Source organism: Lithobates pipiens, unplaced genomic scaffold (assembly GCF_037356315.1).
Source record: "Lithobates pipiens isolate NorthernLeopardFrog02 unplaced genomic scaffold, aLitPip1_a1.2 Scaffold_18, whole genome shotgun sequence".
Taxonomy (NCBI): Eukaryota; Metazoa; Chordata; class Amphibia; order Anura; family Ranidae; genus Lithobates; species Lithobates pipiens.
The window spans coordinates 532,232,104-532,258,052 of NW_027507758.1; the positions used below are offsets into that span (position 1 = coordinate 532,232,104).

General features: G+C 43.2%; 1 protein-coding gene across 2 annotated transcripts in view; it reads right to left on the reverse strand.

The window, feature by feature from the left end:
* Nucleotides 1-25,949, reverse strand: part of NBAS (NBAS subunit of NRZ tethering complex) — a 1,050,553-nt gene that overhangs the window by 472,702 nt on the left and 551,902 nt on the right. For both annotated transcript variants that reach the window (XM_077488811.1, XM_077488809.1), the window contains one exon: nucleotides 4,451-4,527. In XM_077488811.1, coding sequence (XP_077344937.1) covers nucleotides 4,451-4,527 — 77 coding nt within the window. The remainder of the gene's footprint in view (nucleotides 1-4,450; nucleotides 4,528-25,949) is intronic.

Here is a 25,949-nt window from a genome sequence, read left to right on the forward strand (position 1 = left end):
GAAACCCACATTCCATGCAAACGTGGGTTTCCTGCACACATTCAATGTTAGCAAAGACTAATACATAATTTTTGCTCTTGTGTTACACCAGGAATCATACAGAAACACGCTTGCATTACTGTGTGATTTGAGTGCAGTGCGTTTTCAGGCTATTCATTGAAATGGGTTACAATTACACTGCATCACATTAAAAGTAGTGCATGCACTACTACAAAAAAACACACCGTATCTGGATTATCTTGTACTTGTGTACCATACGATCCAGTACAGGCAAACACAGGTTGAGTTTGGAGTGTCATTAGCATTGCATTGACATCCACTGAAGATTGCAAGTGTAGTGCATTTTGAACTCGATGTGGGAAACATGCATGGGACGTGGGTTTCCTGCACCATGTTCTGGTGTGAATGGGTCCTAAAGGTTTCTCTGAGTTCTGGTTCCCATTTTTTGAGCCGCGAGTTAGAATCCACACTGTTTTTGAATAATCAAACTTTAAGCTAACACTTGAGTATAAGCTGATTTAACAGGCTAAATCAAAAACACAATGGCCAGGAAAGGTTTAATGTCAGGTTAATTCCATTTGAAATTCAAATTGTTCAACTGAGAGTTTCAGTGGTATGTGTAATAAAAGTCCCCCATGTCTGAGTGCTTATTTATGTCACATATTGGTTCACATGTACTCATGACTCAATATGGCCGTATGGAAGCAGGACCCTCGGCTCTACAATGTTTAGCATGCAAAAGAAGAGGGGTACTAAAGGTTACGTACTGTGTTATTGTGTGGCTTGCTTTAGCAGACCTCATTTGTTTTGGTATATTTTGTTCATTAAGTGTTCCATAGATGGGCCAAAAGTTGTGGTGGATCAATATTACCCAGCTCAACCTGTAGGCTGTATAAGAAAAATCTATACATGTATGACCAGCTTTTAGTGTCACTAAAGGCAAAACTTTTATTTTTATTTTTTTGGATAGAGTAGGGAGGGTTATAACCCCTGGCAGTTTTATTTTTTGCCATCTGTGTTAGGGAGATTTCTCATCACTTCCTATCTCATAGCCAAAGTGATGAAATCCTGTGGTATCACTAGAACTAGTGTCCCCAGTGGAAATGTATTTTCTATTCCTGTTCTGACGTCAACTCAAAATGTGGAATCATTTTTTTTTTTCACGCTCAGTGATAACGGTAAACAAGACAAATAGAGAGGGTGAATATCCCTAACAGGGGCACAGACAGCAATAAAAACTGACAAGACAAAACTAGACAAAGTTTTGCCTTTAGTGACACTTTAAGTACAAAGAGGGAGGACACAATCCTGCTCAAAGTCATTTAGATATACAGTATGTATGTGTGTATATTCTGATCTCTTATGATACTGATGTATTTATTGTATTTATGTATTACAGGTACTTGTATAGCACTGTCAAATTATGCAGCGCTTTACATATATATTACACATTTACATCAGTCCCTGCCCTCAAGGAGCTTACAACCTAAGGTCCCTAACTCACATTCATAGACACACATAGGGATGAGCCTGATGTTCGAGACGAACGTAAGTTCGACTCGAACATCAGGTGTTCGCCTGTTTGCTGAAAGCCATGGAACACCATTGAAAAGTCTAAGGGAGAAACCAAAAGTGCTAATTTTAAAGGCTTATATGCGTGATATTGTCATAAAAAGTTTTTGGGGACCTGGGTCCTGCCCCAGGGGACATGTATCAATGCAAAAAAAAAAGTTAAAAACAGAAGTTTTTTCAGAAGCAGTGATTTTCTTAATGCTTAAAGTGAAACAATAAAAGTGAAATATTACTTTAAATTTCGTACCTGGGGAGTGTCTATAGTATACCTGTAAAGTGGCACATGTTTCCCGTGTTTACAACAGTCCCTGCACAAAATGACATTTCTAAAAGGAAAAAAAGTAATTTAAAAGTACTCGCAGCTATAATGAATTGTCGGTCCAGGCAATAAACATAAAAGTAATTGAAAAAAACGGCATGGGATCCCCCCACAGTCCATTACCAGGCCCTTTAGATCTGGTATGAATATTAAGGGAAACCCCGTGCCAAAATAAAAAAAAAAAAAAAAAAAAATGGCGTGGAGGTCCTCCTCAAAATCCATACCAAAAGGGTCTGGTATGGATTTTAAGAGGAACCCGTGCCAAAATAAAAAAAAAATGGCATGGGGGTCCCCCCAAAACTCCATACCAGACCTTTATCCAACCACGCAACCTGGCGGGCCACAGGAAAAGTATTCTTCTTCTTCTCTTGCTCCGCCGACGGAACGAAAAATAAAAAAAATAAAAAAACATGACCAACCCGCCTCCATGGGAGGCACCCACTGTAATAGCTGTCCTCTCAGGTGACAGCTCTTTAATAACTGAGGGTGGGGCCCCACGGTGATGTCGCCGGGTGACCCCCCCTGACATAATCAGGTGACCCTGCCCCCCTCGGACAGTACAGGGAAGCAATAGGGATGCCCCTGTGCATCAGAGGGAGGGCTTGGTGACCTTGCAAAGTCACCGTGTGGCCCTGCCCTGTTGAGGGCATGTAGCCTGGTACGGTTCAGGAGGTGGGGGTGCTCTCTTGTCCCCCCTCTTTTCATGCTGCCTGCCAGGTTGCGTGCTCAGATAAGGGTCTGGTATGGATTTTTGGGGGGGCACCACACCATTTTTTTTTTACATTTTGGCACGGGGTTCCCCTTATAATCCATAGGAGACCTGAAGGGTCTGGTATGGATTTTAAGGGGGGATCCCCACTGCATTTTTTTTTTTTACATTTTGGCGGGGGTTCCCCTAATATCCATACCAGACCCAAAGGGCCTGGTAATGGACTGTGGGGGAATCCCATGCCGTTTATTTCAATTACTTTTTTGTGTATTTCCGGGACCGACAATTCATTATAGCCGCGAGTAAAACAATTTTTTTTGCCTGTTCGCATGCTCTGCTGCGAACCGAACTGGGGGGTGTTCGGCTCATCCCAACACACACATATACTAGGACCAATTTAGTCTGAAGCCATTTAATCTACGAGCATGGAGTGTGGGAAGAAACTAGAGTATTCAGAGAAAACCCATACAGGCACAGGGAGAACATGCAAACTCCAGGCATGTAGTGGATGGGATTCCAACCAATAACCCAGGTCCTGCCAGGTGGAAGCGTTCACCACTTAGCACAAAAGCTGTCAATAGAAAGCAAAGGACTAGTTCCCCCCACCCCGCATGTTTCCCAATACTGTATTTTGCAATTGAAAAAATATGCAAACTGTAAATATTTCTACATTGTAATAACTCTTCCAAAGCACAGCCCCTACCCTGTTTCCCCTAAAATAAGACCTAGTGTGATTGTCAGTGATGACTGCAATATAAGCCCTAACCCCCAAATAAGCCCTAGTTAAAGTCTGTGTAGGTCTTATTTTCAGGGTAAGGCTTAATTTGCGGGGGAAACAGGGTAGGGCTTATTTGGGGGTAGGGCTTATATTGCAGCCAACACCAACAATCACGCTAGATCTTATTTTAGGGGAAACAGGGTACACGGTATAAGTGACCTGAATTTTACCTAGATGTGCAATCACATGCAGGCAAAACAAAGAAAATCTGTCACACATGTATGTTTCACAAATCCCTAACTGGAAAAACAAACAAAATACAGTCACCTACTTCCAGGCTGCCTCTATGTAAAGTATTGAACGTTAAGGGGACTTTGAATTGCAGCGTATCTACATTTAAAAAAAAAAAAATTCAGTATCTACTTTTAGAAAGAGTATAGAATGGTTAAATTCCCATTGGGGAAATTTACTTCACTTCCGGTCTTGAAACACAACAGGAAATGAGAGGAGATTGCTCCAGTGGAAAGGAAAGGAAATTCTTTCTTTCAACACTATTCCTGCTCTGGTGACAACTCAAATTGTTAGGTTTTCAAAATTTCAGCTTGGGGTTGGTGTGTCTGGGTCAAACGGATAGAGTGACTCTCCCAAGCAATAAAAAAAAAATGAAAAAAAAATAAAAAATCACAGGGGTCCTACCCCTTGCCTAATTTATCCACAATAAAAAAAATAAAAATAAAAATAAATACCCTTTAGCATTAGCCTTTTGCACACAGACATGTTCCAGACCTCCTTACCATGCATCATTGCTACTCTTACATCATCTCCAAATCAGAGCCACACAACTAAACTTCATGTGCAAGAATCCTGAATTTCAGTGGAGGAGGCAAAGAACAGAATGAAAGTTCCTGGCTTTCCATTTATGTAACGCAATGGCTACCACTTGTATATCATACGTTATGCCAACACAAGCACCAGGAACAGGTCATTATACAATGCAACATAGGATAATGGTTTCAAAATTAAAACAAATCTGATTTATAGAAATAATATATGAAAGTCCTTCTAAAAAAAAAAAAATGTTTCAGTACTTTACGTTAAAAACTATAACCCTTACAACATAAACTAAACATACCTGTGGAAGAGCGAGCAGATAGGCAACAGACAGAGTCAGGTCGTTCGGCAAAGTGTCGCTCGCCAGCTGGAGCAAAACTGGAAGAGACAAAAAAGAAAAGAAAACAAGAGTCATTACTGTTGCATACACAGCAAATTAAAAAAATACCCATTTGATGTAAAGGTGTGATACGGCTACGGTGCTCATTACACGGCATACGGCATAATGATTTGCGTAATTTAAATGAAAATGCTAGTTGGTATGATTCATGAAGCGATCATGGACTATCAAACCGAAATGCTCCCTTACGTTAATTGTTAGGCAAAATATTTTCCCATTGCTGCTAAACACGAGGAAACAGATGCTGCGGCAGATTGTGGGAAGGGATCCTGCACACATTTCACAGGGATAATCAGTAGGTCATAAAATAAAACCAACCACTGGAAGAAAGTCGAGGATGTTTCAGGAAGAAAAGTGCCGGGACAGCAGAATTCCAGAACATGAACCATAAGCCTTGATAGTCCCCATTTTTCCTAATAACAGTGACAGCCTATCACCTACCAAGTAGTAGAGGAGAAATAATAAAATAGAGGCAGTAATGCTAGCTTATAAAGGAATAAAGAGTTGCAAATGTTTTGATTTAAAGGGAACCCAGAATAAAGCAAATAATCATATTAGTGCATTGTATTATTTTAATTGTGCCTATGGTTGTATAACCCCAATTCCCCAAAAAATAATGGGATGCTGTGTAAAATCTATATAAAAACAGAATGTGATGAGTTTCACATTTCATAAACCAGTATTTTATTCACAACAGAAAACATATTAAATGTTTAAACTGAGAAAATGTACCATTCTAAGAAAAAAAAATATAAGGTAATTTTGAAATCGATGGCAACAACACATCTCAAAAAAGTTGGGCAACAAAAAGCTGGCAAAATAAGTGGTACTAAGTAGGAAGGTGGAAGACATTTCACAACTAATTAGGTTAATTGGCAACAGGTCAGTAACATGATTGGGTATAATAAACAAGGGTTTTTTTTTTTTAGGGACTTTAAGGAAGCCACGGCCGGTAGGTCACGTATTTCCATCCCTAGGGACTTTAATTGAAACCCTGACCTGGTAAGGTCAGGCATTTCCATCCCAATCTGGTTCAAAGAAAAGGGGCTAAGCAAAGGGGGGAAAATGGGACTTTGTATGAAGCCCAAGACTGCAAAGGGGTAATAGGTGAATCTAAGGAATTTTATTGGATACATCACAGATACAGGTATAACAATATCTGATGTACATGATAGCATAGGTATAATACATAATAAAACAGTATAAACATACAAGTAATACCGGTAGTAATCGTAATTTAGTATACACAATAAAAGTAAATAACATAACAATATCATAATGTGATATAGCAACAAAGTTCCTGTTTCACCACTAAAGAGATTTATATAAAAATGTAATCCAAATTAATATCTGCGGGACCTATGGCCTAATTGGCCTGTAAGGGTAGAAATTCCATAAGCTTGTAAAAGATGTAAAATAAATAACAATATGACGTCCGGTAGCTCTACGCGTTTCGTGGCTTAAGTGCCACTCGTCAGGAGAAATTGGTATCTGGAATGAAAATAATATAAGTAACAATGTAGAACACTTAAAAAATGTTGGGTGGGGGTAGGGTACATAAAAAATAACCCCCAAAGCCAGTAGTTACTTACTGAGGTTGTGTGTGTCAAATACGTGGAGGCAGGGCCCCATAAGACATCCGAGAGTGTCCCCAACTGGGAGCCCTGGTGAGCCACCCCGCTCTCCTTTGAACCATGATTGGGTATAAAAAGAGCATCTTGGAGAATCAATGTCTCAGAAGTAAAGATGGGCAGAGGTTCACAAATCTTTCAAAGGTTGCATCCAAAAATTGTTGAACAACTTCAGGATAACGTTCCTCAGTGCAAAATTAAACCCTCAAACCAAAAATTTTATATATTGCAGCTTGCCAATAATTATATTTTCCCCTCTGTTTTCACCTGGTGATCTAGGCAGTAACACACCTCCTGTATTAGAGAGCCCCCACTATGAAGGACCAAAGAGGTACCTTTGGACAGCAGCATTACCCTGGGGGGCCCGTTACATGTACTAGAAGATTTTGATACACCAACAAACTGAAGCTATACTCCAGCTCACACTGCAGGTACACAAGCAAATACAGCAACAGTTTTTTTTTTTGTTTTTTACATGAATAAATAAAAACTGATCACTGTAAGCCCACCTGTCAATAGTAAATAGCTTGTCTCATGATTCTTAACTGATACATTTTCAGGAGAGCTTTTTCTGTTGAAAAACAATACGCTGATTGGCTGGATCAGCAGATGAAAATAAAGGGAAAAAAAAAAGCCTAAAAAAGAAAAAATGAATGCAGCCATCACACCTAAGAAGTGGTAAGTTGCAATATAAAAAATGTTTGGTTTTGGGTTTAAAACCAGTTTAATTATATAACCTACAATACATATTATCATCAAAATATTCCAGGATTCTGGAGATGCCTCTGTATGAAAGTTACAAGGCCAAAACGCAATATTGGATGCCTGTGATCTTCATCTGTGTGGGAACACAGTTCGCTGTGTCATCCAAAAATGCATATGTAAATGCAAAAAAAGAAAAAACAGATCTGATCATGATCTAGAAATACCACCATCATCTCAGGGCCAAAACTCATTTAAAATGGTCCATTGCAAAGTGGAAATTTGACATTCTTTTTGGCAATTATGGGTGCCATGTCCTCCAGACTAAAGAAGAGAGTGGCCTTCCAGCTTGTTATCAGCGCTCAGTTCTAAAGACTGCATCTCTGATGGTATGGGGATACATTAGTGCAAATGGGCAGCTTGCATTTCTGGAAAGGCACCATCAGAGATAAAAGATATATCTATCTTAAAAAAAAAAAAAAAAAAAATGTACAAAGTGTTAAAATAAGAGGGGGTGCAACACTGTGGTAAACATGGCCCTGTCCTAACCTTTTTTCAGACCTGTTGGTGCCATCAGTTTCAAAATCTTATCTTTAAATTGGCACATTTTCTCAGTTTAAATATTTGATATGCTTTCTTTTTTCTATTTCAAATGAAATATGGGTTTAGGAGATTTGTAAATCATTGCATTCTCTATTTATGTGGATTTTACAAAGCTTCCCAACTTTAGAATTGGAGTTGTACATGCAGTACATACTGATCAGCCATACCATTATCACCACCCACCATAACACTACCACCTATCTAATATTGAGCAGGTCCCCCTTTTGCTGCCAAAACAGCCCTGACCCATTGAGACATGGACATCACTAGACCTCTGAAGGTATGCTGTAGTATCTGGCACCAAGCAGTCAGTAGCAGATTCTTTAAGTCCTGTAAATTGTGAGGTGGTTTGGACCAAGATCTGGAGAAATTGAAGGCCAAGTCAACTCCTCAAAGACACCCTCTTCTATTTCCCTATTTCCAAAAAAATAAACATTATTTCCAAATATAAAATGTTTCCTGTTGAAACAAAAAAATAAATATATATATATATTATATATATATATTTATATATATATAGTTATATACCGTTATATATTGTGTAAAGGACTAGTATCAAATGTAGGGCTTTAAGGACACTGCTACTACTGGTTCTTCTTTTTAAGAGCCTTGTTTGCCCATTTTTAGAAAAATCAAGTTCAGCAAACAGATTTCCCTCGCAGGGGTTTTCAGCATTCCTTTGTCCATCAACAAAATTACTCCTGGTACTCAGAATTCCTGCTGGGGTGGAGCCCAGAACCATGATCAGGTCATACACACTCTAAAAGCGTCTCTTCTGAGCATCTTCAGCACTGCACTGGGCCCTTTTAATATTGGATGCTGAGGTTTTGGCTCTAAGGAAGAGGGTATAACCTTAGAAATGCGTAAGCTAGTTGGGTTTAGAGGATGTCCTCCCAAGACCCAAGAGAATATTATAGCTTACACATGGCTATGGACTCTCCACCCCTACCTGACAGCATTGATACTTGGTGACTGTCCCAGCACTATCACATACTCACAAGGGAGTCACATGTTGTTCCATATCGGAAAGGACCAGGTATTTCCTTTGCTCACAGTAGCTAAACAAAGTTGTAGAGCAGTGGAAGGACATGTTTACTGTAAGGTTTTCCTGTCACTTTGAAGAACCAACAGAAGATTGCATGAGGTGGAAAAAGGTGGGCTATCCCTCAACTTCCTCTAAGACAGAGACTGGGGTTGATTTACTTTACTGGAGAGAGTTCAAAATCTGGTGCAGCTCTGCACAGAAACCAATCAGCTTCTAGGTTTTTTTTTGTCAAAGCTTAATTGAACAAGCTTATTGGCTACCGTGCAGAGCTGCACCCGATTTTGCACTCTCCAGTTTTAGTAAATCAACTCCAATGTTTGCTTATGTTCTCAGTGGCCTGAAGCATTGAAAATGCACTCAAATGGAAGGTACTAGTGTCCCACAGTCAGGGTTTATAGCAGAATATAACGCCACTATCCAGTCTGTTGATTAAGGCCCCTTTCACATGGATGGCTGTTCTGCCGCAGTTAAAAGCATATAATTTGTTCTGTGACATTCAAGACCCCAGGCACTGCGATCAGCTGCATTTGTACAGTGCGATTACATGTGGTTGTGTTTAGCTGTGGTAGTAATTCCCATTGCAACCCTTTTTTTATTTATTGTTTTTTCTTGGGTCCCTTGAATCTACCCATGATGCATTTCGGTCCTCTGCATTTTAAACCATCTATTTCCATCTATATCTTTTTTTTTTCTCACGCTGCTATCCGCAGGTGAAATAGTACACTGCGATTACCTGCGGTTATGTGCAGATAGCTGTGCTAAATCGCTCCTGGACGCAGTCAATTCTATTTTTTCTATCTGCACCAAACCGCATGTAACTAAATCACAGCTAAATGCAGTGTGTGAATGGGGCCATAGGAAAGCATTGTGTGCTTTTAGCTGCGGTAGAAAACTATAAAATCTGCAGCTAAAAGCACAATTCTATCCGCCCGTGTGAAAGGGGCCTAACAGCTGAAGGTGAATAGCTCAATAATTAGTTAACAGTCTCTTAAAGGGTTGTATCTCAATCGTTCTGCAGTCATTATTAATCATACTGCTCCAACATGGACATCCTAGCTTCAAAGGTGACACGTAAATAAAGTAAGATTCCATCAAGACGAATTGACAGGTTTGAGATGTCCACACAAATGTTACAAGGCACAACATGAAACACTTTTTTAATAAATGTATTAATAATCATTGTTTATTATCTTCCTACTATCATTTCCAAAGTTAAGTGTTCATTGAGAATTGCAGGTGATGAGTATCTAACAGCCAAGCTGTGGGTGATGAGCAGCTTCTTATCAAGGAAAGAGAAATTATTATTTGTGATAGCATGTTTGGGGTAGAATTGTGTGGTTTAGATAAGAGGTATCCAATATCAGTTTAAAGGAAAGGAAATGCTGATAGCATAAATGCTACAATTTTCAGATTGTTTATTGACTTACTTTACTGCATGGACAAAAGTGAAGGAAATAAAACACTGGCATTATTTAAAATATTTTTTTTTTCACTTTTACTCAAGTATGAAATCACATGGTAGGGAGTAGGGGCCCCATACAATTATAATTAATTATGTTTTATTACTCCCAACATTATGCTAAATATTGAATATTCTTTATCAGGGGCATCTCCTACTTATTGGTGTCTGCTGTAGTGCTTCTGCTGCCTCCTTATTTGTATTCCCTTTATCAATAAGTAATGAACATTTTAAACTGTACTTAGCTATTGTTGAGCTTTTGAAAATGCTTGCACTTTAAATGTCTCCATCTCCAGCACTTACTGAGCCACAGACAAGCATGTTGCAAGTTAACTCAGCACAGAGTCACAATTCCTAATCTACATACCTGTTCTGTGATTCAGAATATTGAGATCAATGGATCGGCACGCCAGTCAGACAGATAGATGATGAAGAGCAAAGGACATGTGGGTGGATAGGGCAGAACAAGCCCAAGTAAGAAGGAGGGGAAAGACCAGCACAGAACAGGGTTAAGAAAATAGGGGGTTCATAAAAGATGGGAAGGATAGAGTGAGAAAATAAATTATGGAGGGAAGATATCAGGAGGACAGGCGAGAAAAAGGAAAGGATAACTGGAGAGATGATGGTGAGGACAGAGCAAGGGGACAGGTCATGCAGAGGACAGAGAAGACAGACAGACTTTAGAGAGAATACAGCGCACAAAAGAGTGGAGAGGCTGCAGAAGGCAGAGCGGGCAGAAGATGGCAAGGGCAGAATGTGCAGACGATGGAGAGAATAGAGAAGGCAGATGATGGCGAGGGCAGAATGTGCAGTCAATGGAGAGAACAGAATAGGCAGAGCATGGGGAGGGCACAGTGTGCAGATAATGGAGAAAACAGAGTAGGCAGACGATGGCAAGGGCAGAATGTGCAGACAATGGAGAGAATAGAGAAGGCAGATGATGGCGAGGGCAGGATGTGCAGTCAATGGAGAGAACAGAATAGGCAGAGCATGGGGAGGGCACAGTGTGCAGATAATGGAGAAAACCGAGTAGGCAGACGATGGCGAGGGCAGAATGTGCAGACAATGGAGAGAAGAGAGTAGGCAGAGGATGGCAAGTGCAGAATGTCCAGACGCTATAGAGAACAGAGTAAGCGGAGGATGGCAAGGCAGACTGTGCAGACAAGGAGAGAACACAGTAGGCAGATGATGTTGGTGGCAGAGTCTGCAGACAATTAATAGAGAACAGAGTAGGCAGACAATGGCAAGTGTAGAATGTGCAGACAATGCAGAGAACAGAGTAGGCAGATGATGGATAGGACAAAATAGGCAAAGGATGGCAAGGGCAGAGTGTGCAGACAATGGAGAGAACAGAGTAGGCAGACCATGGTGAGGGCAGAATGTGCAGACAATGGACAGAACAGAGTAGGCAGATGGGAAGACAGGGTGGGAAGTACTGGACAGGACAGAGTGGGCAGACGATGGTGAGGAAAGAGCAGCTAGACAATGGAGAGGACTGTGCAAGCAGAAGACAGAGAGAGAGAGAAGGTTGAAGATGTAGCGACAGAGTAGGTGAAAATAGCAAGAGAGATGAAAAGGACAGTGTGGGCAGAAGATGTAGAAGATATTAGAACACTACAGAAATTGAGTATATAGAAGGGTGCAGTTTGTGAAGAAAGTTACGTGGAGCAAACATTGGGTTCATATGTAGGACAGTAGGCTGGAAGTGATGGACTGTCATCATCTACTGGGGAAGCTGTTCTATAAGCTGAAAAGACAGGGACCACTGACAGCTGACAATGGAATGTGCAATGTAAAAAGCCAGCCAGGTGAAGCGTTCACATGAATAGATTGTTTAAAATGCCCATTCCAATGTTGACTGTTAATGTTTTTTTTTTTTTTTGCAGGCAAGCTACCTTTTTTCAGATCATGCAGGGCTTCTTCAGCAACTGGTTAAGGTTAGAGCTGCAATGAGGAACAGCTCCTGGAGAGAAGTCCTCAGACACTACGTTTTGGAGGTGGGATAAAACTGAAGAGCTTCATTTATAAACACAGACTAATTGATTGGCAGGAGAAAGGCTTCTATAGTAACTGCTCAGAATCTCATATAGGTATATTAAACCTGCTATTTATGCAGTGGCGATAAAGTCACGTTAACCACAAGGGCAAATATCATCCCAATCATAGTAAAAATGGCCTACATTATAATCTACACAATCACCAAGCAGTCCCTTTCCATTGCAAATTCTTTAAGCGCTATATTCATAATGCATAATGTAAATAGCTTAAATTTCTTCATAACACAGCCCCAAATATTAAAGCAAACAGCATTTGGCTATTTCAGTTTACAGCCTGCAAGGACATATACAGCATTCATTAGCCTCTCCACAGTCCAGTGAAATGCTAATAAATTAAACATATTTCAGCAAGTTAATTTTAAAGCGCATTGACATTCGTTTTCAAAATGCCATCGACAACATCAAAAGATTTAAACAATAATTACATTTGCCATAAAAGTAGAGATAGAATAAATTGTGCATCTGGTCACAGAAAGAGAAGCCGAGGCGTTTATAATGGTGCCCCATTCTTTACCTGGACTGAAGGCCAAACAGTGCAATCTAACCGCTCGGCAGTTTACGGTTATGTTTATTACCATGGCTCAACAAATACATTTAGATTGTGGTCACTGTCATAAAACTCAGTGGAGTAGGTAAACACTATCTGAAATAAATGAAGCGCTTAATTCTTTCTCTGCTTTAACAAAGCATCCTGCGTGCCAGGTTTTGTCTTTCAAGGTTGACTACAAAACTATACACAGATGTTCACAAATCACTCCTGGTCTAAGGATGCACACAGATGAGCAGATCTCTCACAGAGTATGACAGGTAATGAAAAAATGAGCCAAGGTATGCTCTGCCCCAACATTATTACTAGACATGAGTGTTAAAGCTGAATTCTGAGCAAACAGCAAAATATACAATTGGGCTGTTTTTCTGCCGAGGAACTTGTGTTTCTGTCCAAAGAGTCTAGAGTTTTACAAAGCCCACACAATCTGGTGACCGGACTTTACTGAAGTTAAAGGTTAAGTTCACCTTTGAGAACATGTTACATGTTCCACCCTTTTTTGGCTGGAACATGTAACATGTGCCTACTTCTGCATCCCTCCCTTTGACAGCAGGTCAGGGATCTTCTCCCGACACCCACTGTCAGAGTTTGAAAAGAGCGTGGGCATGTGGACTCCTCCCATACTACCGCCTCATTCATTCACTGAATTCTGTGAAAGAATGCATTCAAGTTCCATCAAGCACGTGCTGATCGTGGGTGCAATGATTTACAGGCTCACATAAAAAAAAAAAAAAGGAAATGCACTTTTTGTTTTACCTGCAATAAAATGTGAACTTTTTTTTGTTCTTTTTTTAAAGGTAAACGCTTCCTTTAAGCTCACCTCTCTCCCCCTAGCCTGTAACTGGACAGGGAAAAAATCGGATACTGATATCAAGGTAAATTTGAGTACTTATTTGACAATTTTCAAATCAATAATTTCATTAAATGGCATATTTTATATCTGCATATAGCTCTGCTTTAAAAAGTGGTTGCAAAGGCTGAACTTTTTTTAAATTACCTTAACTACTTCAGCCCCAGAAGAATTTACCCCTTCCTGACCAGAGCACTTTTTTGTGATTCGGCACTGCGTCAATTTAACTGACAATTGCGCGGCTGTGCGACATTGCACCCAAACAAAACGTATGTCCTTTTTTTCCCCCACAAATAGAGCTTTCTTTTGGTGGTATTTGATCACCCCTGCGGGTTTCATTTTTTTGCGCTATAAACAAAAAGAGCTATGATTTTGGAAAAAAAAAAAAAATTTTTTTTTACTTTTTGCTATAATAAATATCCCCCAATATAATATAACATAATATAATATATGAAAAAAAAAAAAAATTCTAAAGTTTAGGCCGACATGTATTCTACATATTTTTGGTAAAAAAAAAAAAAAAAATTGCAATAAGCAATTGAAAATGGGGGATAGTTTTATGGCATTTTTAAATATTTATTTTTAAATGGCGGCGATCAGCGATTTTTTTCATGACTGTGATTTTTTTTTTTTATGGCAGACACATCGGACATTTTTGACACATTTTTGGGATCATTGTCATTTATACAGCAATCAGTGCTATACAAATGCACTGATTCCTGTGTAAATGACACTGGCAGTGAAGGGGTTAACCACTAGGGTGCAGTGTGGGAGTTAAGTGTGTCCTAGAGACAGGTTTCTAACTGTGGGGGCGTGGCTGTGTATGACACGTCACTGATCTCTGCTCTGATCACACTAGGCAGAATGGGGAGATGCTAATGTAAATAAGCATCTCCCCGTGAGGTGATCGCGGGTAACCCCATGGCGATCGAGTGGGCGGGACCTGCGACTCGACTCACGGAGCTTGCCGGCGGTGCACGCGCGCCCACTGGCCGCCTCTTAAAGGGCAACGTGCAGGTACGCAATTCTGCCTGTACGAGCCCTTCTGCCGACGTATATCACGTGAGGCGGGCGGGCAAGCGGTTAATGCATTCCCTGCATTAAGATAAAAATGTTCCAGTGCGAGAATCACCCCATACCCCCTATAGTTACCGATCCAGCAATGTGCCCATCTGCAGTGGCACTGGCCTCTATCTTCCCCCTCACAGGACAGAGAGGCAGCAGCGGGAGCCATTGGTTACTTCTGTCAATCAAATCCTGTGAGCAGACAGTGGGGGCGGGGCCCCATGGGTCTATAGATGTACACACCCTGGCTCAGAAGTGAGCCTGTAGGTGTGCCCTTATAGGAAGCGGCTTCCTATGAGGTGAGCAAACACAAAATGCAGCGCTCTGAAAGAATGATCAAATACATTCCAACGTAGTACTCTATGCATAAAAAATGCTATTTATTCCATTAAGAAAAAAAAGTGGTTGAACAGTCAAAGTTTAAAATAAATGATAGTGAATGTTACCAGTGACCTCAGAGTGGATAAGGGGGAAACAATCATCCGGGAGACTCGCTTGGAGACGGTTTGAACATCAATCACCATCCAATTAAATGGAGGGCAGAAAATTCAGTTCCCACAGGGGGAGCGTACTGGAAAAACCTGCCAGCTCCAGGTGGATGCCACGGCTGGATGGTAGGCAGCAGAAGGGATAGAAAGGCAATCTTTCGCATGTGCGCGAAACATGTAGGTCACGGCAACATAACAGTGGACGCTTACACAACTGACTTTAGGACACCTTTCCCCTTTGTCTATGGCACAGCAGTGACGTCACAGAAGGTGCATAGGTGCGCTGAGAATATCGACCCTGCTCGGCTTTGTTGTTCCCTCTGGGGCCATTTACATCACATAGGCGATTGATGTTCAAACCATCTCCAGACAAGCCTCCCGGATGATTGTTTCCCCCTTATCCACTTTGAGGTCACCAGTAACGTTAACTACCATTTATTTTAAACTTTGACTTTTCAACCATTTTTTAACTTTATGGAATAAATAGCATACAGTACTATGTTGGAATTTATTTGATCATTCTTTCAGAGCACTGCATTTTGTATTTTTTCTTCGATTGTCGCATCTCTTTCTATGCTGTGCTGGCTGCAACGGGTCTGATTCACTTATCTGATTACTCCTCATCACGACACTCTACTTGGCCCCTAGACTCGCAGCGCTCCAGGTGTTTTGTGTTTTTTTGTTCCTATGAAGGTGCACCGAGAGTAAGGGCCTAGAGCCCAGCAGGGGACCCAAGAGGAGGATTTTTAGGAGCTGCTCTGTGCAATACCATAGCTAAGAGCAGGTAAGTATAAGCCCAATAAAAAAGTCCAAAATATTTCAGCTTACTAGCCCTTAAATGTAGTGGGTGCATTTATTTTATTTTTCAATGTTAAATAATTTTTCTACATATCAGAAACATATCTGTTGATATTGCTAGAAATCTTTTGTCCTTGTAACTTCCCATGTATTTACATATCTCAAGCAGTGTCATCAGCCCGTCTGCCTAGTTCTCTCTCTGGACTACTGAACACCTCCCTCTGTGGTATAGGGATGAAGAGAGTGGCAGAGTCCTTTACTCCTACCCCACCTATTATCCTAGGGTGACAACACTGCTTTTCCAAAGATAAAGTGCCATAAATGACTCTTACTACAGGAAGTGTGTTACTGGAAGGATCACCAGGTAAAAACAATGGGGAAAAACAGTCTGGAAAACAAACGAAAACACCCACCACATAACTGGTAGGCTGCAATATATTACATCTAGAAACACCTTTATCTAAGACATTATAAAGTATAAGAGCAGCTTATGATTATTATCCCATTAGATTGCCAATTGTGGATAATAAATAGGTACTTAAACACCCTCCAAAGGGATGAGTAAAACAAACACACTGATCAGATATTAGGAAGGGTTATGACCATACTAAAAACAGATACACAGTGTAACACTAATAATGGCCTTACAATGACTCTGTCTCCTGTCTAGCTCCAATCAGTTGAGTATCTCTTCTTACTTTTAAGTAATTTTGTGAAGCATGTGTGATAGACTATAATAAATGTTTTCGAGTGCATGTAATCAGACGGGCTATGCTGCATTGTATAATGAATAAGAACTGTACAAGGTTATTTCTTGTACATTCTCCTATCCATCTGATGTACTTGACATTATTCCCAATGTATCCTGTGAGAGTGGAGGATTACAATACGGGTGGATTCCCATACTGTAATGCCCTGTAAGTGCTAACAAGCTGTCTTCTGCCTTTCTGATGTGGCTTACAGTGGTTCTAACGCCTTAAGTTTTTTTTTCCCCTTAAATGAGTTGTAAAGGCAGGTTTTTTATCTTAATGCATTGTGTGTGTAGCAGCCTCCCCAGTACCCGCTAATTACTTATCTGCGCCCCACCTCTCTCCAGCAATGTCCACGACTCCATCGCCTGTCAGGGACTCTCCTCATTAAGGCTGAGACACAGCAGCAGCACCGTTGGCTCCTGTGGCTGTCAGTCAGTTAGCCAATCAGGCGAGAGAGGGGGCGGGGCTGAATGGACACACGGAGCTGCAGCTCGGGTCGGATGCCCCCATAACAAGCTGCTTGCTGTGGGGGGAAAACCCCAGAAGAAGAGGCTTGGGGCTCACTGAAAAAAAATAAAAGCCAAATGCATATTCACACAAAGACAGAAGCAATAGGCATGCCAACAATCTCCAATGGTCAACTTCCTGCCAACAACGCCTATTGCTTGACCTTTGAAAATTCTTGCCATGCGTGTTTGTGTGAGCATTCGTTTGGCTTTTTGTTTTCTTTAACAAACCCTGGGTAATTCACTAGGCGTTAGCGCCCCCTGTATATTCTTTTACAATATAGATTTGTGAAACTGCTTTTGGATTTGGTGTTTTTAGTGTATGTCAACTATGTCTATGAAAAGCAACACCAATGTTACTGTAGCAAGAAAAGGACACCTTCTATAGAACTAAACTATTTCACCTTGAGATCTCCCTTAAAATCCAAGTTTTTTGGACAAACACTATTATTAGACTAGTAAGGTATTCAGCTTTGGAAATGCTATTTATATTTACTGCCTACGGTGCCCTTTTGTGTTTGCATTTTCTATCAGTCACACATTTTTTTTATCTCTATCAGCAGAGATTCAGTAATCTCATGCAAGCCTACTGAAGCCTTTTGCACCCAGAAGTCACTGTCTAGATGCCCAAGCTGAATTTAGCAGCATCAGTATCATTCTGTTAACTTAATTTAATATGCAGATTTTTATTATGTGTGCATTTGTTTAGTACACAGTTTAATAAAAAAAAAAAAAAAAAAAAAAAAACGGCTCTGTATTTTTATTTTCATTTTTGTCATCATAGGTTGACAAAAGCAGAAAAATAAAAAAAAAATATATTTTTTTATAAAAAATATTTTAAGATACTGTAACACTATCTGACAATTAAAGTATTATAGATGCTCACTGTCATCTTTAGGCTGCGGTGACATCTGCAGCTGAATGTTTATTTTATAAATGAACCCAAATTCTGCACTTGACCACTAAGGCTCTATTCACACTTGGACATCAAATTCGCATGGCCAGTCGTTCCTCATGTTTTGCAATGAAAACCATTCATATATGTGCGATTTAAAATTGAGACAACTTCAAAGTAGTTCATGCACTCCTTTGGTCAGACTTTCATGTAACTTGAGCATAGACTTCAATATTTACCCTCAGAAGTTGCATGAAAGTCGTACATGAATGTTCTACAATGCAACAGTTGTCCATTATCACTGGTCAAAGCCAAAGTTGTATCCAAGTTGCACCCATCCAAAGTTGCGTCAAAGTTGCACTCCAAAGTCGGCTCACCTTTAGAGTGGTACAAGGGTGAATTGAGCCTTGGTTGACTAAGGGGCATAATTAAACAGTAGGGAATGTAACATCTGCCAAACATCCACTATTCATGATCATTGGTAGGGACCAGAGCAGCCAGCAACAAGCCCCTATGCCAGTGATGGTGAACCTTGGCACCCCAGATGTTTTGGAACTACATTTCCCATGATGCTCTTACACTCTGAAGTGTAGTTGAGCATCATGGGAAATGTAGTTTCAAAACATCTGGAGTGCCAAGGTTCGCCATCACTGCCCTATGCTGTCAGAGTCCCTTGTGCTGCTTGCTTCAGATTTAGCAGTAATCTCCGGTGCACTGAAACCCCCATCTAGTGATGGACGAACTTCCGACGGGACGTTTCGCGAACGCGAAACGCGAACGGGCACAAACGTTCGCGAAAACGACCGTTCGCCGCGGGCTCCATTGACTTCAATGGGAGGCGAATTTCGCAAACCTTTAGGTCGAATTTGCGGCCACGGGGTAATTATTAGGGGGTAGCACGTAGTCCCACCACCTGGACAATAGCATAATACATGTATGAGGTGAATTTGGGATCGATAACTACAAGCATTTTTTTTTATTTGGGAAATTGTTCTGACAATTCAGGACTATGGAGCTAATGAAGGCAATGGAGGAGAGGGAAGGTCAGGGACCAGGGTAGGCAAACAAGAGGGTGCAGGAGATACAGAGCACTGACAGCAGCACCGTAATACAGAGCACTGACATCAGCACCGTGACATACAGCGCTGACAGCAGCTCCGTGACATACAGCGCTGACAGCAGCTCCGTGACATACAGCGCTGACAGCAGCTCCGTGACATACAGCGCTGACAGCAGCTCCGTGACATACAGCGCTGACAGCAGCACCGTGACATACAGCGCTGACAGCAGCTCCGTGACATACAGCGCTGACAGCAGCTCCGTGACATACAGCGCTGACAGCAGCTCCGTGACATACAGCACTGACAGCAGCTCCGTGACATACAGCGCTGACAGCAGCTCCGTGACATACAGCGCTGACAGCAGCACCGTGACATACAGCGCTGACAGCAGCTCCGTGACATACAGCGCTGACAGCAGCTCCGTGACATACAGCGCTGACAGCAGCTCCGTGACATACAGCACTGACAGCAGCTCCGTGACATACAGCGCTGACAGCAGCTCCGTGACATACATCGCTGACAGCAGCACCGTGACATACAGCGCTGACAGCAGCTCCGTGACATACAGCGCTGACAGCAGCTCCGTGACATACAGCGCTGACAGCAGCTCCGTGACATACAGCGCTGACAGCAGCTCCGTGACATACAGCGCTGACAGCAGCTCCGTGACATACAGCGCTGACAGCAGCTCCGTGACATACAGCGCTGACAGCAGCTCCGTGACATACAGCGCTGACAGCAGCTCCGTGACATACAGCGCTGACAGCAGCACCGTAAGCAGCCCCAGGAGGAAGTCAGCACAGCACAGGGATGGTGTGATCCCCTCATAATAAGAACCCCCAGGAGGAAGTCAGCACAGCACAGGGATGGTGGGAGCCCCTCATAATAAGAACCCCCAGGAGGAAGTCAGCACAGCACAGGGATGGTGGGAGCCCCTCATAATAAGAACACCCAGGAGGAAGTCAGCACAGCACAGGGATGGTGGGAACCCCTCATAATAAGCAGCCCCAGTAGAAATATGACACCGCTCAACCTCTTCAAAGAGGAGGGTAGGGGCATATAGTACGGTGTGCTTTTTTGGGTCAGGGAAGTGAGCCAAATGAATTAAGAAGGTCTGTGTGCTTGATTCCAAAAATTGTTTATAGACATATACATGGTCTACTGATCACATGTGTTGAATTCCTCCGAGATCCATGCCTCATTCATTTTTAGAAATGTGAGGTAGTTAACACTGTCGTGAGCTAGGCGAGTACGCTTATCGGTCACAATCCCCCCTGCTGCGCTGAACGTCCTTTCGGACAGGACACTGGATGAGGGGCAAGCCAACAGTTCGATTGCAAATTGGGCAAGCTCTGGCCAGAGGTCAAGCCTGCCCACCCAGTAGTCTAGGGGTTCATCACTCCTCAGAGCGTCCACATCGGCCGTTAACCCAATGTAGTCGGACACCTGACGGTCTAGGCGTTCCCTGATGCTGGATCCGGATGACACCTGTCGATGGGTCGGCTGAAAGAATGACCTCATATCCGAAGTCACCAACACATCTTCAAACCGGCCTCTTCTTGCAGGCGCTGTTGGATTGGTACCCGCAAATCCTTCTCTGGGAGTGGGAATTGCTCCTCTGCCAGCGCACGCAAAAGCAGAATGCAGCATTTCTCGAAGCAAGGCCTGGAAGTGCTGCATTCTGACAGCCCTCTGCGACGGCGGTAACATTTCCGCCATTTTGTGTTTGTACCGGGGATCTAAGTACGTTGCCACCCAGTACTGGTCCTTGACCCTCATGCTTTTTATACGGGGGTCCCTATTAAAACACTGGAGCATGAAGGCCCCCATTTGCACTCAAGCGGAAGGTATGTGGTGGTGGTGGTGTTGTTGGTGGTAGTGTCTTTGGGGGTGCACATAGCAGAGAGTGAAGAAGAGGGTGCAGATCGAGAGGATGAGGAGGGTGCAGAAGAATAAGGCTGAGTGAGCCACTCAACCAAGTCTGGTGCGTCCTTTAAAGTAATTGAACGCACCTTCTGCAACTTCCCACTTTGGCTCAAGGCTGTTGCTCCTGCCCTACCCCTACCACCCCTGCGGAAGGGCCTGCCTCTTCCTCTGCCTGTCATTTTTTAAATCACCCTGTGACAAAACTCTTAGTCCCTATACCGCTGAAGGACTGCTGCAGTATAGGGCAGCGGTCAGCAGTAGTGCACGTCAACCCTATGTATTGTGGACCGATAGCGGTCCTTACAGAACAGCAGACTGTACTGCACTCAGGCCTATGTACCGTAGCACCCTATACCAAGTTACCAGTCCTTATAAGAACTTTTGTGGACCAAGCAGGTTGTGTGTTAGTGATTAGCAGACTGTACGTCAGTCCCTATACCAATGAAGGACTGCTGCAGTATAGGGCAGCGGTCAGCAGTAGTGCACGTCAACCCTATGTATTGTGGACCGATAGCGGTCCTTACAGAACAGCAGACTGTACTGCACTCAGGCCTATGTACCGTAGCACCCTATACCAAGTTACCAGTCCTTATAAAAACTTTTGTGGACCAAGCAGGTTGTGTGTTAGTGATTAGCAGACTGTACGTCAGTCCCTATACCAATGAAGGACTGCTGCAGTATAGGGCAGCGGTCAGCAGTAGTGCACGGCAACCCTATGTATTGTGGACCGATAGCGGTCCTTACAGAACAGCAGACTGTAACGCACTCAGGCCTATGTACCGTAGCACCCTATACCAAGTTACCAGTCCTTATAAGAACTTTTGTGGACCAAGCAGGTTGTGTGTTAGTGATTAGCAGACTGTACGTCAGTCCCTATACCAATGAAGGACTGCTGCAGTATAGGGCAGCGGTCAGCAGTAGTGCACGGCAACCCTATGTATTGTGGACCGATAGCGGTCCTTACAGAACAGCAGACTGTACTGCACTCAGGCCTATGTACCGTAGCACCCTATACCAAGTTACCAGTCCTTATAAGAACTTTTGTGGACCAAGCAGGTTGTGTGTTAGTGTTTAGCAGACTGTGCGTCAGTCCCTATACCGCTGAAGGACTGCTGCAGTATAGGGCAGCGGTCAGCAGTAGTGCACGGCAACCCTATGTATTGTGGACCGATAGCGGTCCTTACAGAACAGCAGACTGTAACGCACTCAGGCCTATGTACCGTAGCACCCTATACCAAGTTACCAGTCCTTATAAGAACTTTTGTGGACCAAGCAGGTTGTGTGTTAGTGATTAGCAGACTGTACGTCAGTCCCTATACCAATGAAGGACTGCTGCAGTATAGGGCAGCGGTCAGCAGTAGTGCACGGCAACCCTATGTATTGTGGACCGATAGCGGTCCTTACAGAACAGCAGACTGTAACGCACTCAGGCCTATGTACCGTAGCACCCTATACCAAGTTACCAGTCCTTATAAGAACTTTTGTGGACCAAGCAGGTTGTGTGTTAGTGATTAGCAGACTGTACGTCAGTCCCTATACCAATGAAGGACTGCTGCAGTATAGGGCAGCGGTCAGCAGTAGTGCACGGCAACCCTATGTATTGTGGACCGATAGCGGTCCTTACAGAACAGCAGACTGTAACGCACTCAGGCCTATGTACCGTAGCACCCTATACCAAGTTACCAGTCCTTATAAGAACTTTTGTGGACCAAGCAGGTTGTGTGTTAGTGATTAGCAGACTGTACGTCAGTCCCTATACCAATGAAGGACTGCTGCAGTATAGGGCAGCGGTCAGCAGTAGTGCACGGCAACCCTATGTATTGTGGACCGATAGCGGTCCTTACAGAACAGCAGACTGTAACGCACTCAGGCCTATGTACCGTAGCACCCTATACCAAGTTACCAGTCCTTATAAGAACTTTTGTGGACCAAGCAGGTTGTGTGTTAGTGTTTAGCAGACTGTGCGTCAGTCCCTATACCGCTGAAGGACTGCTGCAGTATAGGGCAGCGGTCAGCAGTAGTGCACGGCAACCCTATGTATTGTGGACCGATAGCGGTCCTTACAGAACAGCAGACTGTAACGCACTCAGGCCTATGTACCGTAGCACCCTATACCAAGTTACCAGTCCTTATAAGAACTTTTGTGGACCAAGCAGGTTGTGTGTTAGTGATTAGCAGACTGTACGTCAGTCCCTATACCAATGAAGGACTGCTGCAGTATAGGGCAGCGGTCAGCAGTAGTGCACGGCAACCCTATGTATTGTGGACCGATAGCGGTCCTTACAGAACAGCAGACTGTAACGCACTCAGGCCTATGTACCGTAGCACCCTATACCAAGTTACCAGTCCTTATAAGAACTTTTGTGGACCAAGCAGGTTGTGTGTTAGTGTTTAGCAGACTGTGCGTCAGTCCCTATACCGCTGAAGGACTGCTGCAGTATAGGGCAGCGGTCAGCAGTAGTGCACGGCAACCCTATGTATTGTGGACCGATAGCGGTCCTTACAGAACAGCAGACTGTAACGCACTCAGGCCTATGTACCGTAGCACCCTATACCAAGTTACCAGTCCTTATAAGAACTTTTGTGGACCAAGCAGGTTGTGTGTTAGTGATTAGCAGACTGTACGTCAGTCCCTATACCAATGAAGGACTGCTGCAGTATAGGGCAGCGGTCAGCAGTAGTGCACGGCAACCCTATGTATTGTGGACCGATAGCGGTCCTTACAGAACAGCAGACTGTAACGCACTCAGGCCTATGTACCGTAGCACCCTATACCAAGTTACCAGTCCTTATAAGAACTTTTGTGGACCAAGCAGGTTGTGTGTTAGTGATTAGCAGACTGTACGTCAGTCCCTATACCAATGAAGGACTGCTGCAGTATAGGGCAGCGGTCAGCAGTAGTGCACGGCAACCCTATGTATTGTGGACCGATAGCGGTCCTTACAGAACAGCAGACTGTAACGCACTCAGGCCTATGTACCGTAGCACCCTATACCAAGTTACCAGTCCTTATAAGAACTTTTGTGGACCAAGCAGGTTGTGTGTTAGTGATTAGCAGACTGTACGTCAGTCCCTATACCAATGAAGGACTGCTGCAGTATAGGGCAGCGGTCAGCAGTAGTGCACGGCAACCCTATGTATTGTGGACCGATAGCGGTCCTTACAGAACAGCAGACTGTAACGCACTCAGGCCTATGTACCGTAGCACCCTATACCAAGTTACCAGTCCTTATAAGAACTTTTGTGGACCAAGCAGGTTGTGTGTTAGTGTTTAGCAGACTGTGCGTCAGTCCCTATACCGCTGAAGGACTGCTGCAGTATAGGGCAGCGGTCAGCAGTAGTGCACGTCAACCCTATGTATTGTGGACCGATAGCGGTCCTTACAGAACAGCAGACTGTAACGCACTCAGGCCTATGTACCGTAGCACCCTATACCAAGTTACCAGTCCTTATAAGAACTTTTGTGGACCAAGCAGGTTGTGTATTAGTGTTTAGCAGACTGTGCGTCAGTCCCTATACCGCTGAAGGACTGCTGCAGTATAGGGCAGCGGTCAGCAGTAGTGCACGGCAACCCTATCTATTGTGGACCGATAGCGGTCCTTACAGAACAGCAGACTGTACCGCACCCAAGCCTATGTACCGTAGCACCCTAGACAGACCAAGTTACCAGTCCTTATAAGAACTTTTGTGGAACAAGTGAGTTGTGAATGATTAGCAGACTGCAGCAGAAGGGCAGCAGTCAAGTATAATATTCTTTCTATATTTGGAAGAAAGAATATTATACGTGTACAAGCCTATTACCGTACCACTGATACCAGTCCTGAAAAGAACCTTTGTGGAACTAATAGTAACAGCAAGTCTTTAAAATTATCCTCACTGCCTGACACACTGCTTCCTGCCTGTCCCTATACAAATTGGCAAAAAAGAGTAGGCTGGAACGATTAGCTGGAACAGCTCTTTTGTGGACCTGATAGTAACAGCTAATGATGATGATGATGATGATGATGAAGAAAGACTAATCTGGCTGAGCTGTCCCTAAAATAGCAGCATACAGCGCTCTGTCCCTTTATCTAAACTGACAAAAGAAACTCAGGCTGCTGACCTAACACCTATACCAGTCCTGAAAAGAACTTTTGTGTACCAAATAGCTAGCGTTTTCTCTGTCCCTACTCCACACAGGATCCTTTCCCTACAGTGACAGAAGAAAGAATGTAAAATGGCCACCGGATCGGGTGTATTTATAGGTTAGGGGGAATGTCCAAGTGTCCATGAGCTGTCATGTCTCAATTGGTTGTCCTGTAACACATGATAAACGTGTCACGAAAGGTTAAAGTTCTTGTATACATTAAACACGTAAGTCCGCCGGGGCGAACGACGGAAAAAGGCGTTCGAACCCGCGGACGGCGAAAGTCGGAAATTCGCCGCGAAACGACCGCCGGGCGAACCGTTCGGCCATCACTACCCCCATCCACACCCAGAGTTATAATATTCTAGGTCATGGGGAGGGTAAACAAGCTGAGGGACCTGTCACCTGGCTATGCCTCCCCCCAAATTCATAGAGTACTTTTTTTATTAATAGAAGCTACCCTACATGTATTAACTGGAGGTTGGGGGGGGTGGGGGGGTGGAGTAATCAGGACTGAACATTTCATCTACAGCTATAGCCAGTAGCACAAGTTTGCATGACTGTAAGCAATGTCCATTGCGCTTATTTCTTTTTTTATGTTTTGGCTAAACATAGGCTTTAACCCCTTCATGTCAACTGTACGCAAATATGCGGCCTAGGGGGTTTTACCAGGGTGATGCATGCAGCTGTATGCATCACCCTGGTACTGTTTTTAGAGCCAGTGGTCGGCTTTCTTGATAAAACAACCAATGCAGCTGGCTGTTATCCCAAGCAGCAGGAGGGAACAACCGGGCACACCCGACCCACCAAGAAGCCCGAGCGACAAGGCCGGCACACGTCCGCTGGCTGGAGACCCGAACAAAGCCGGAATCGGTTTCGATCGGGTCTC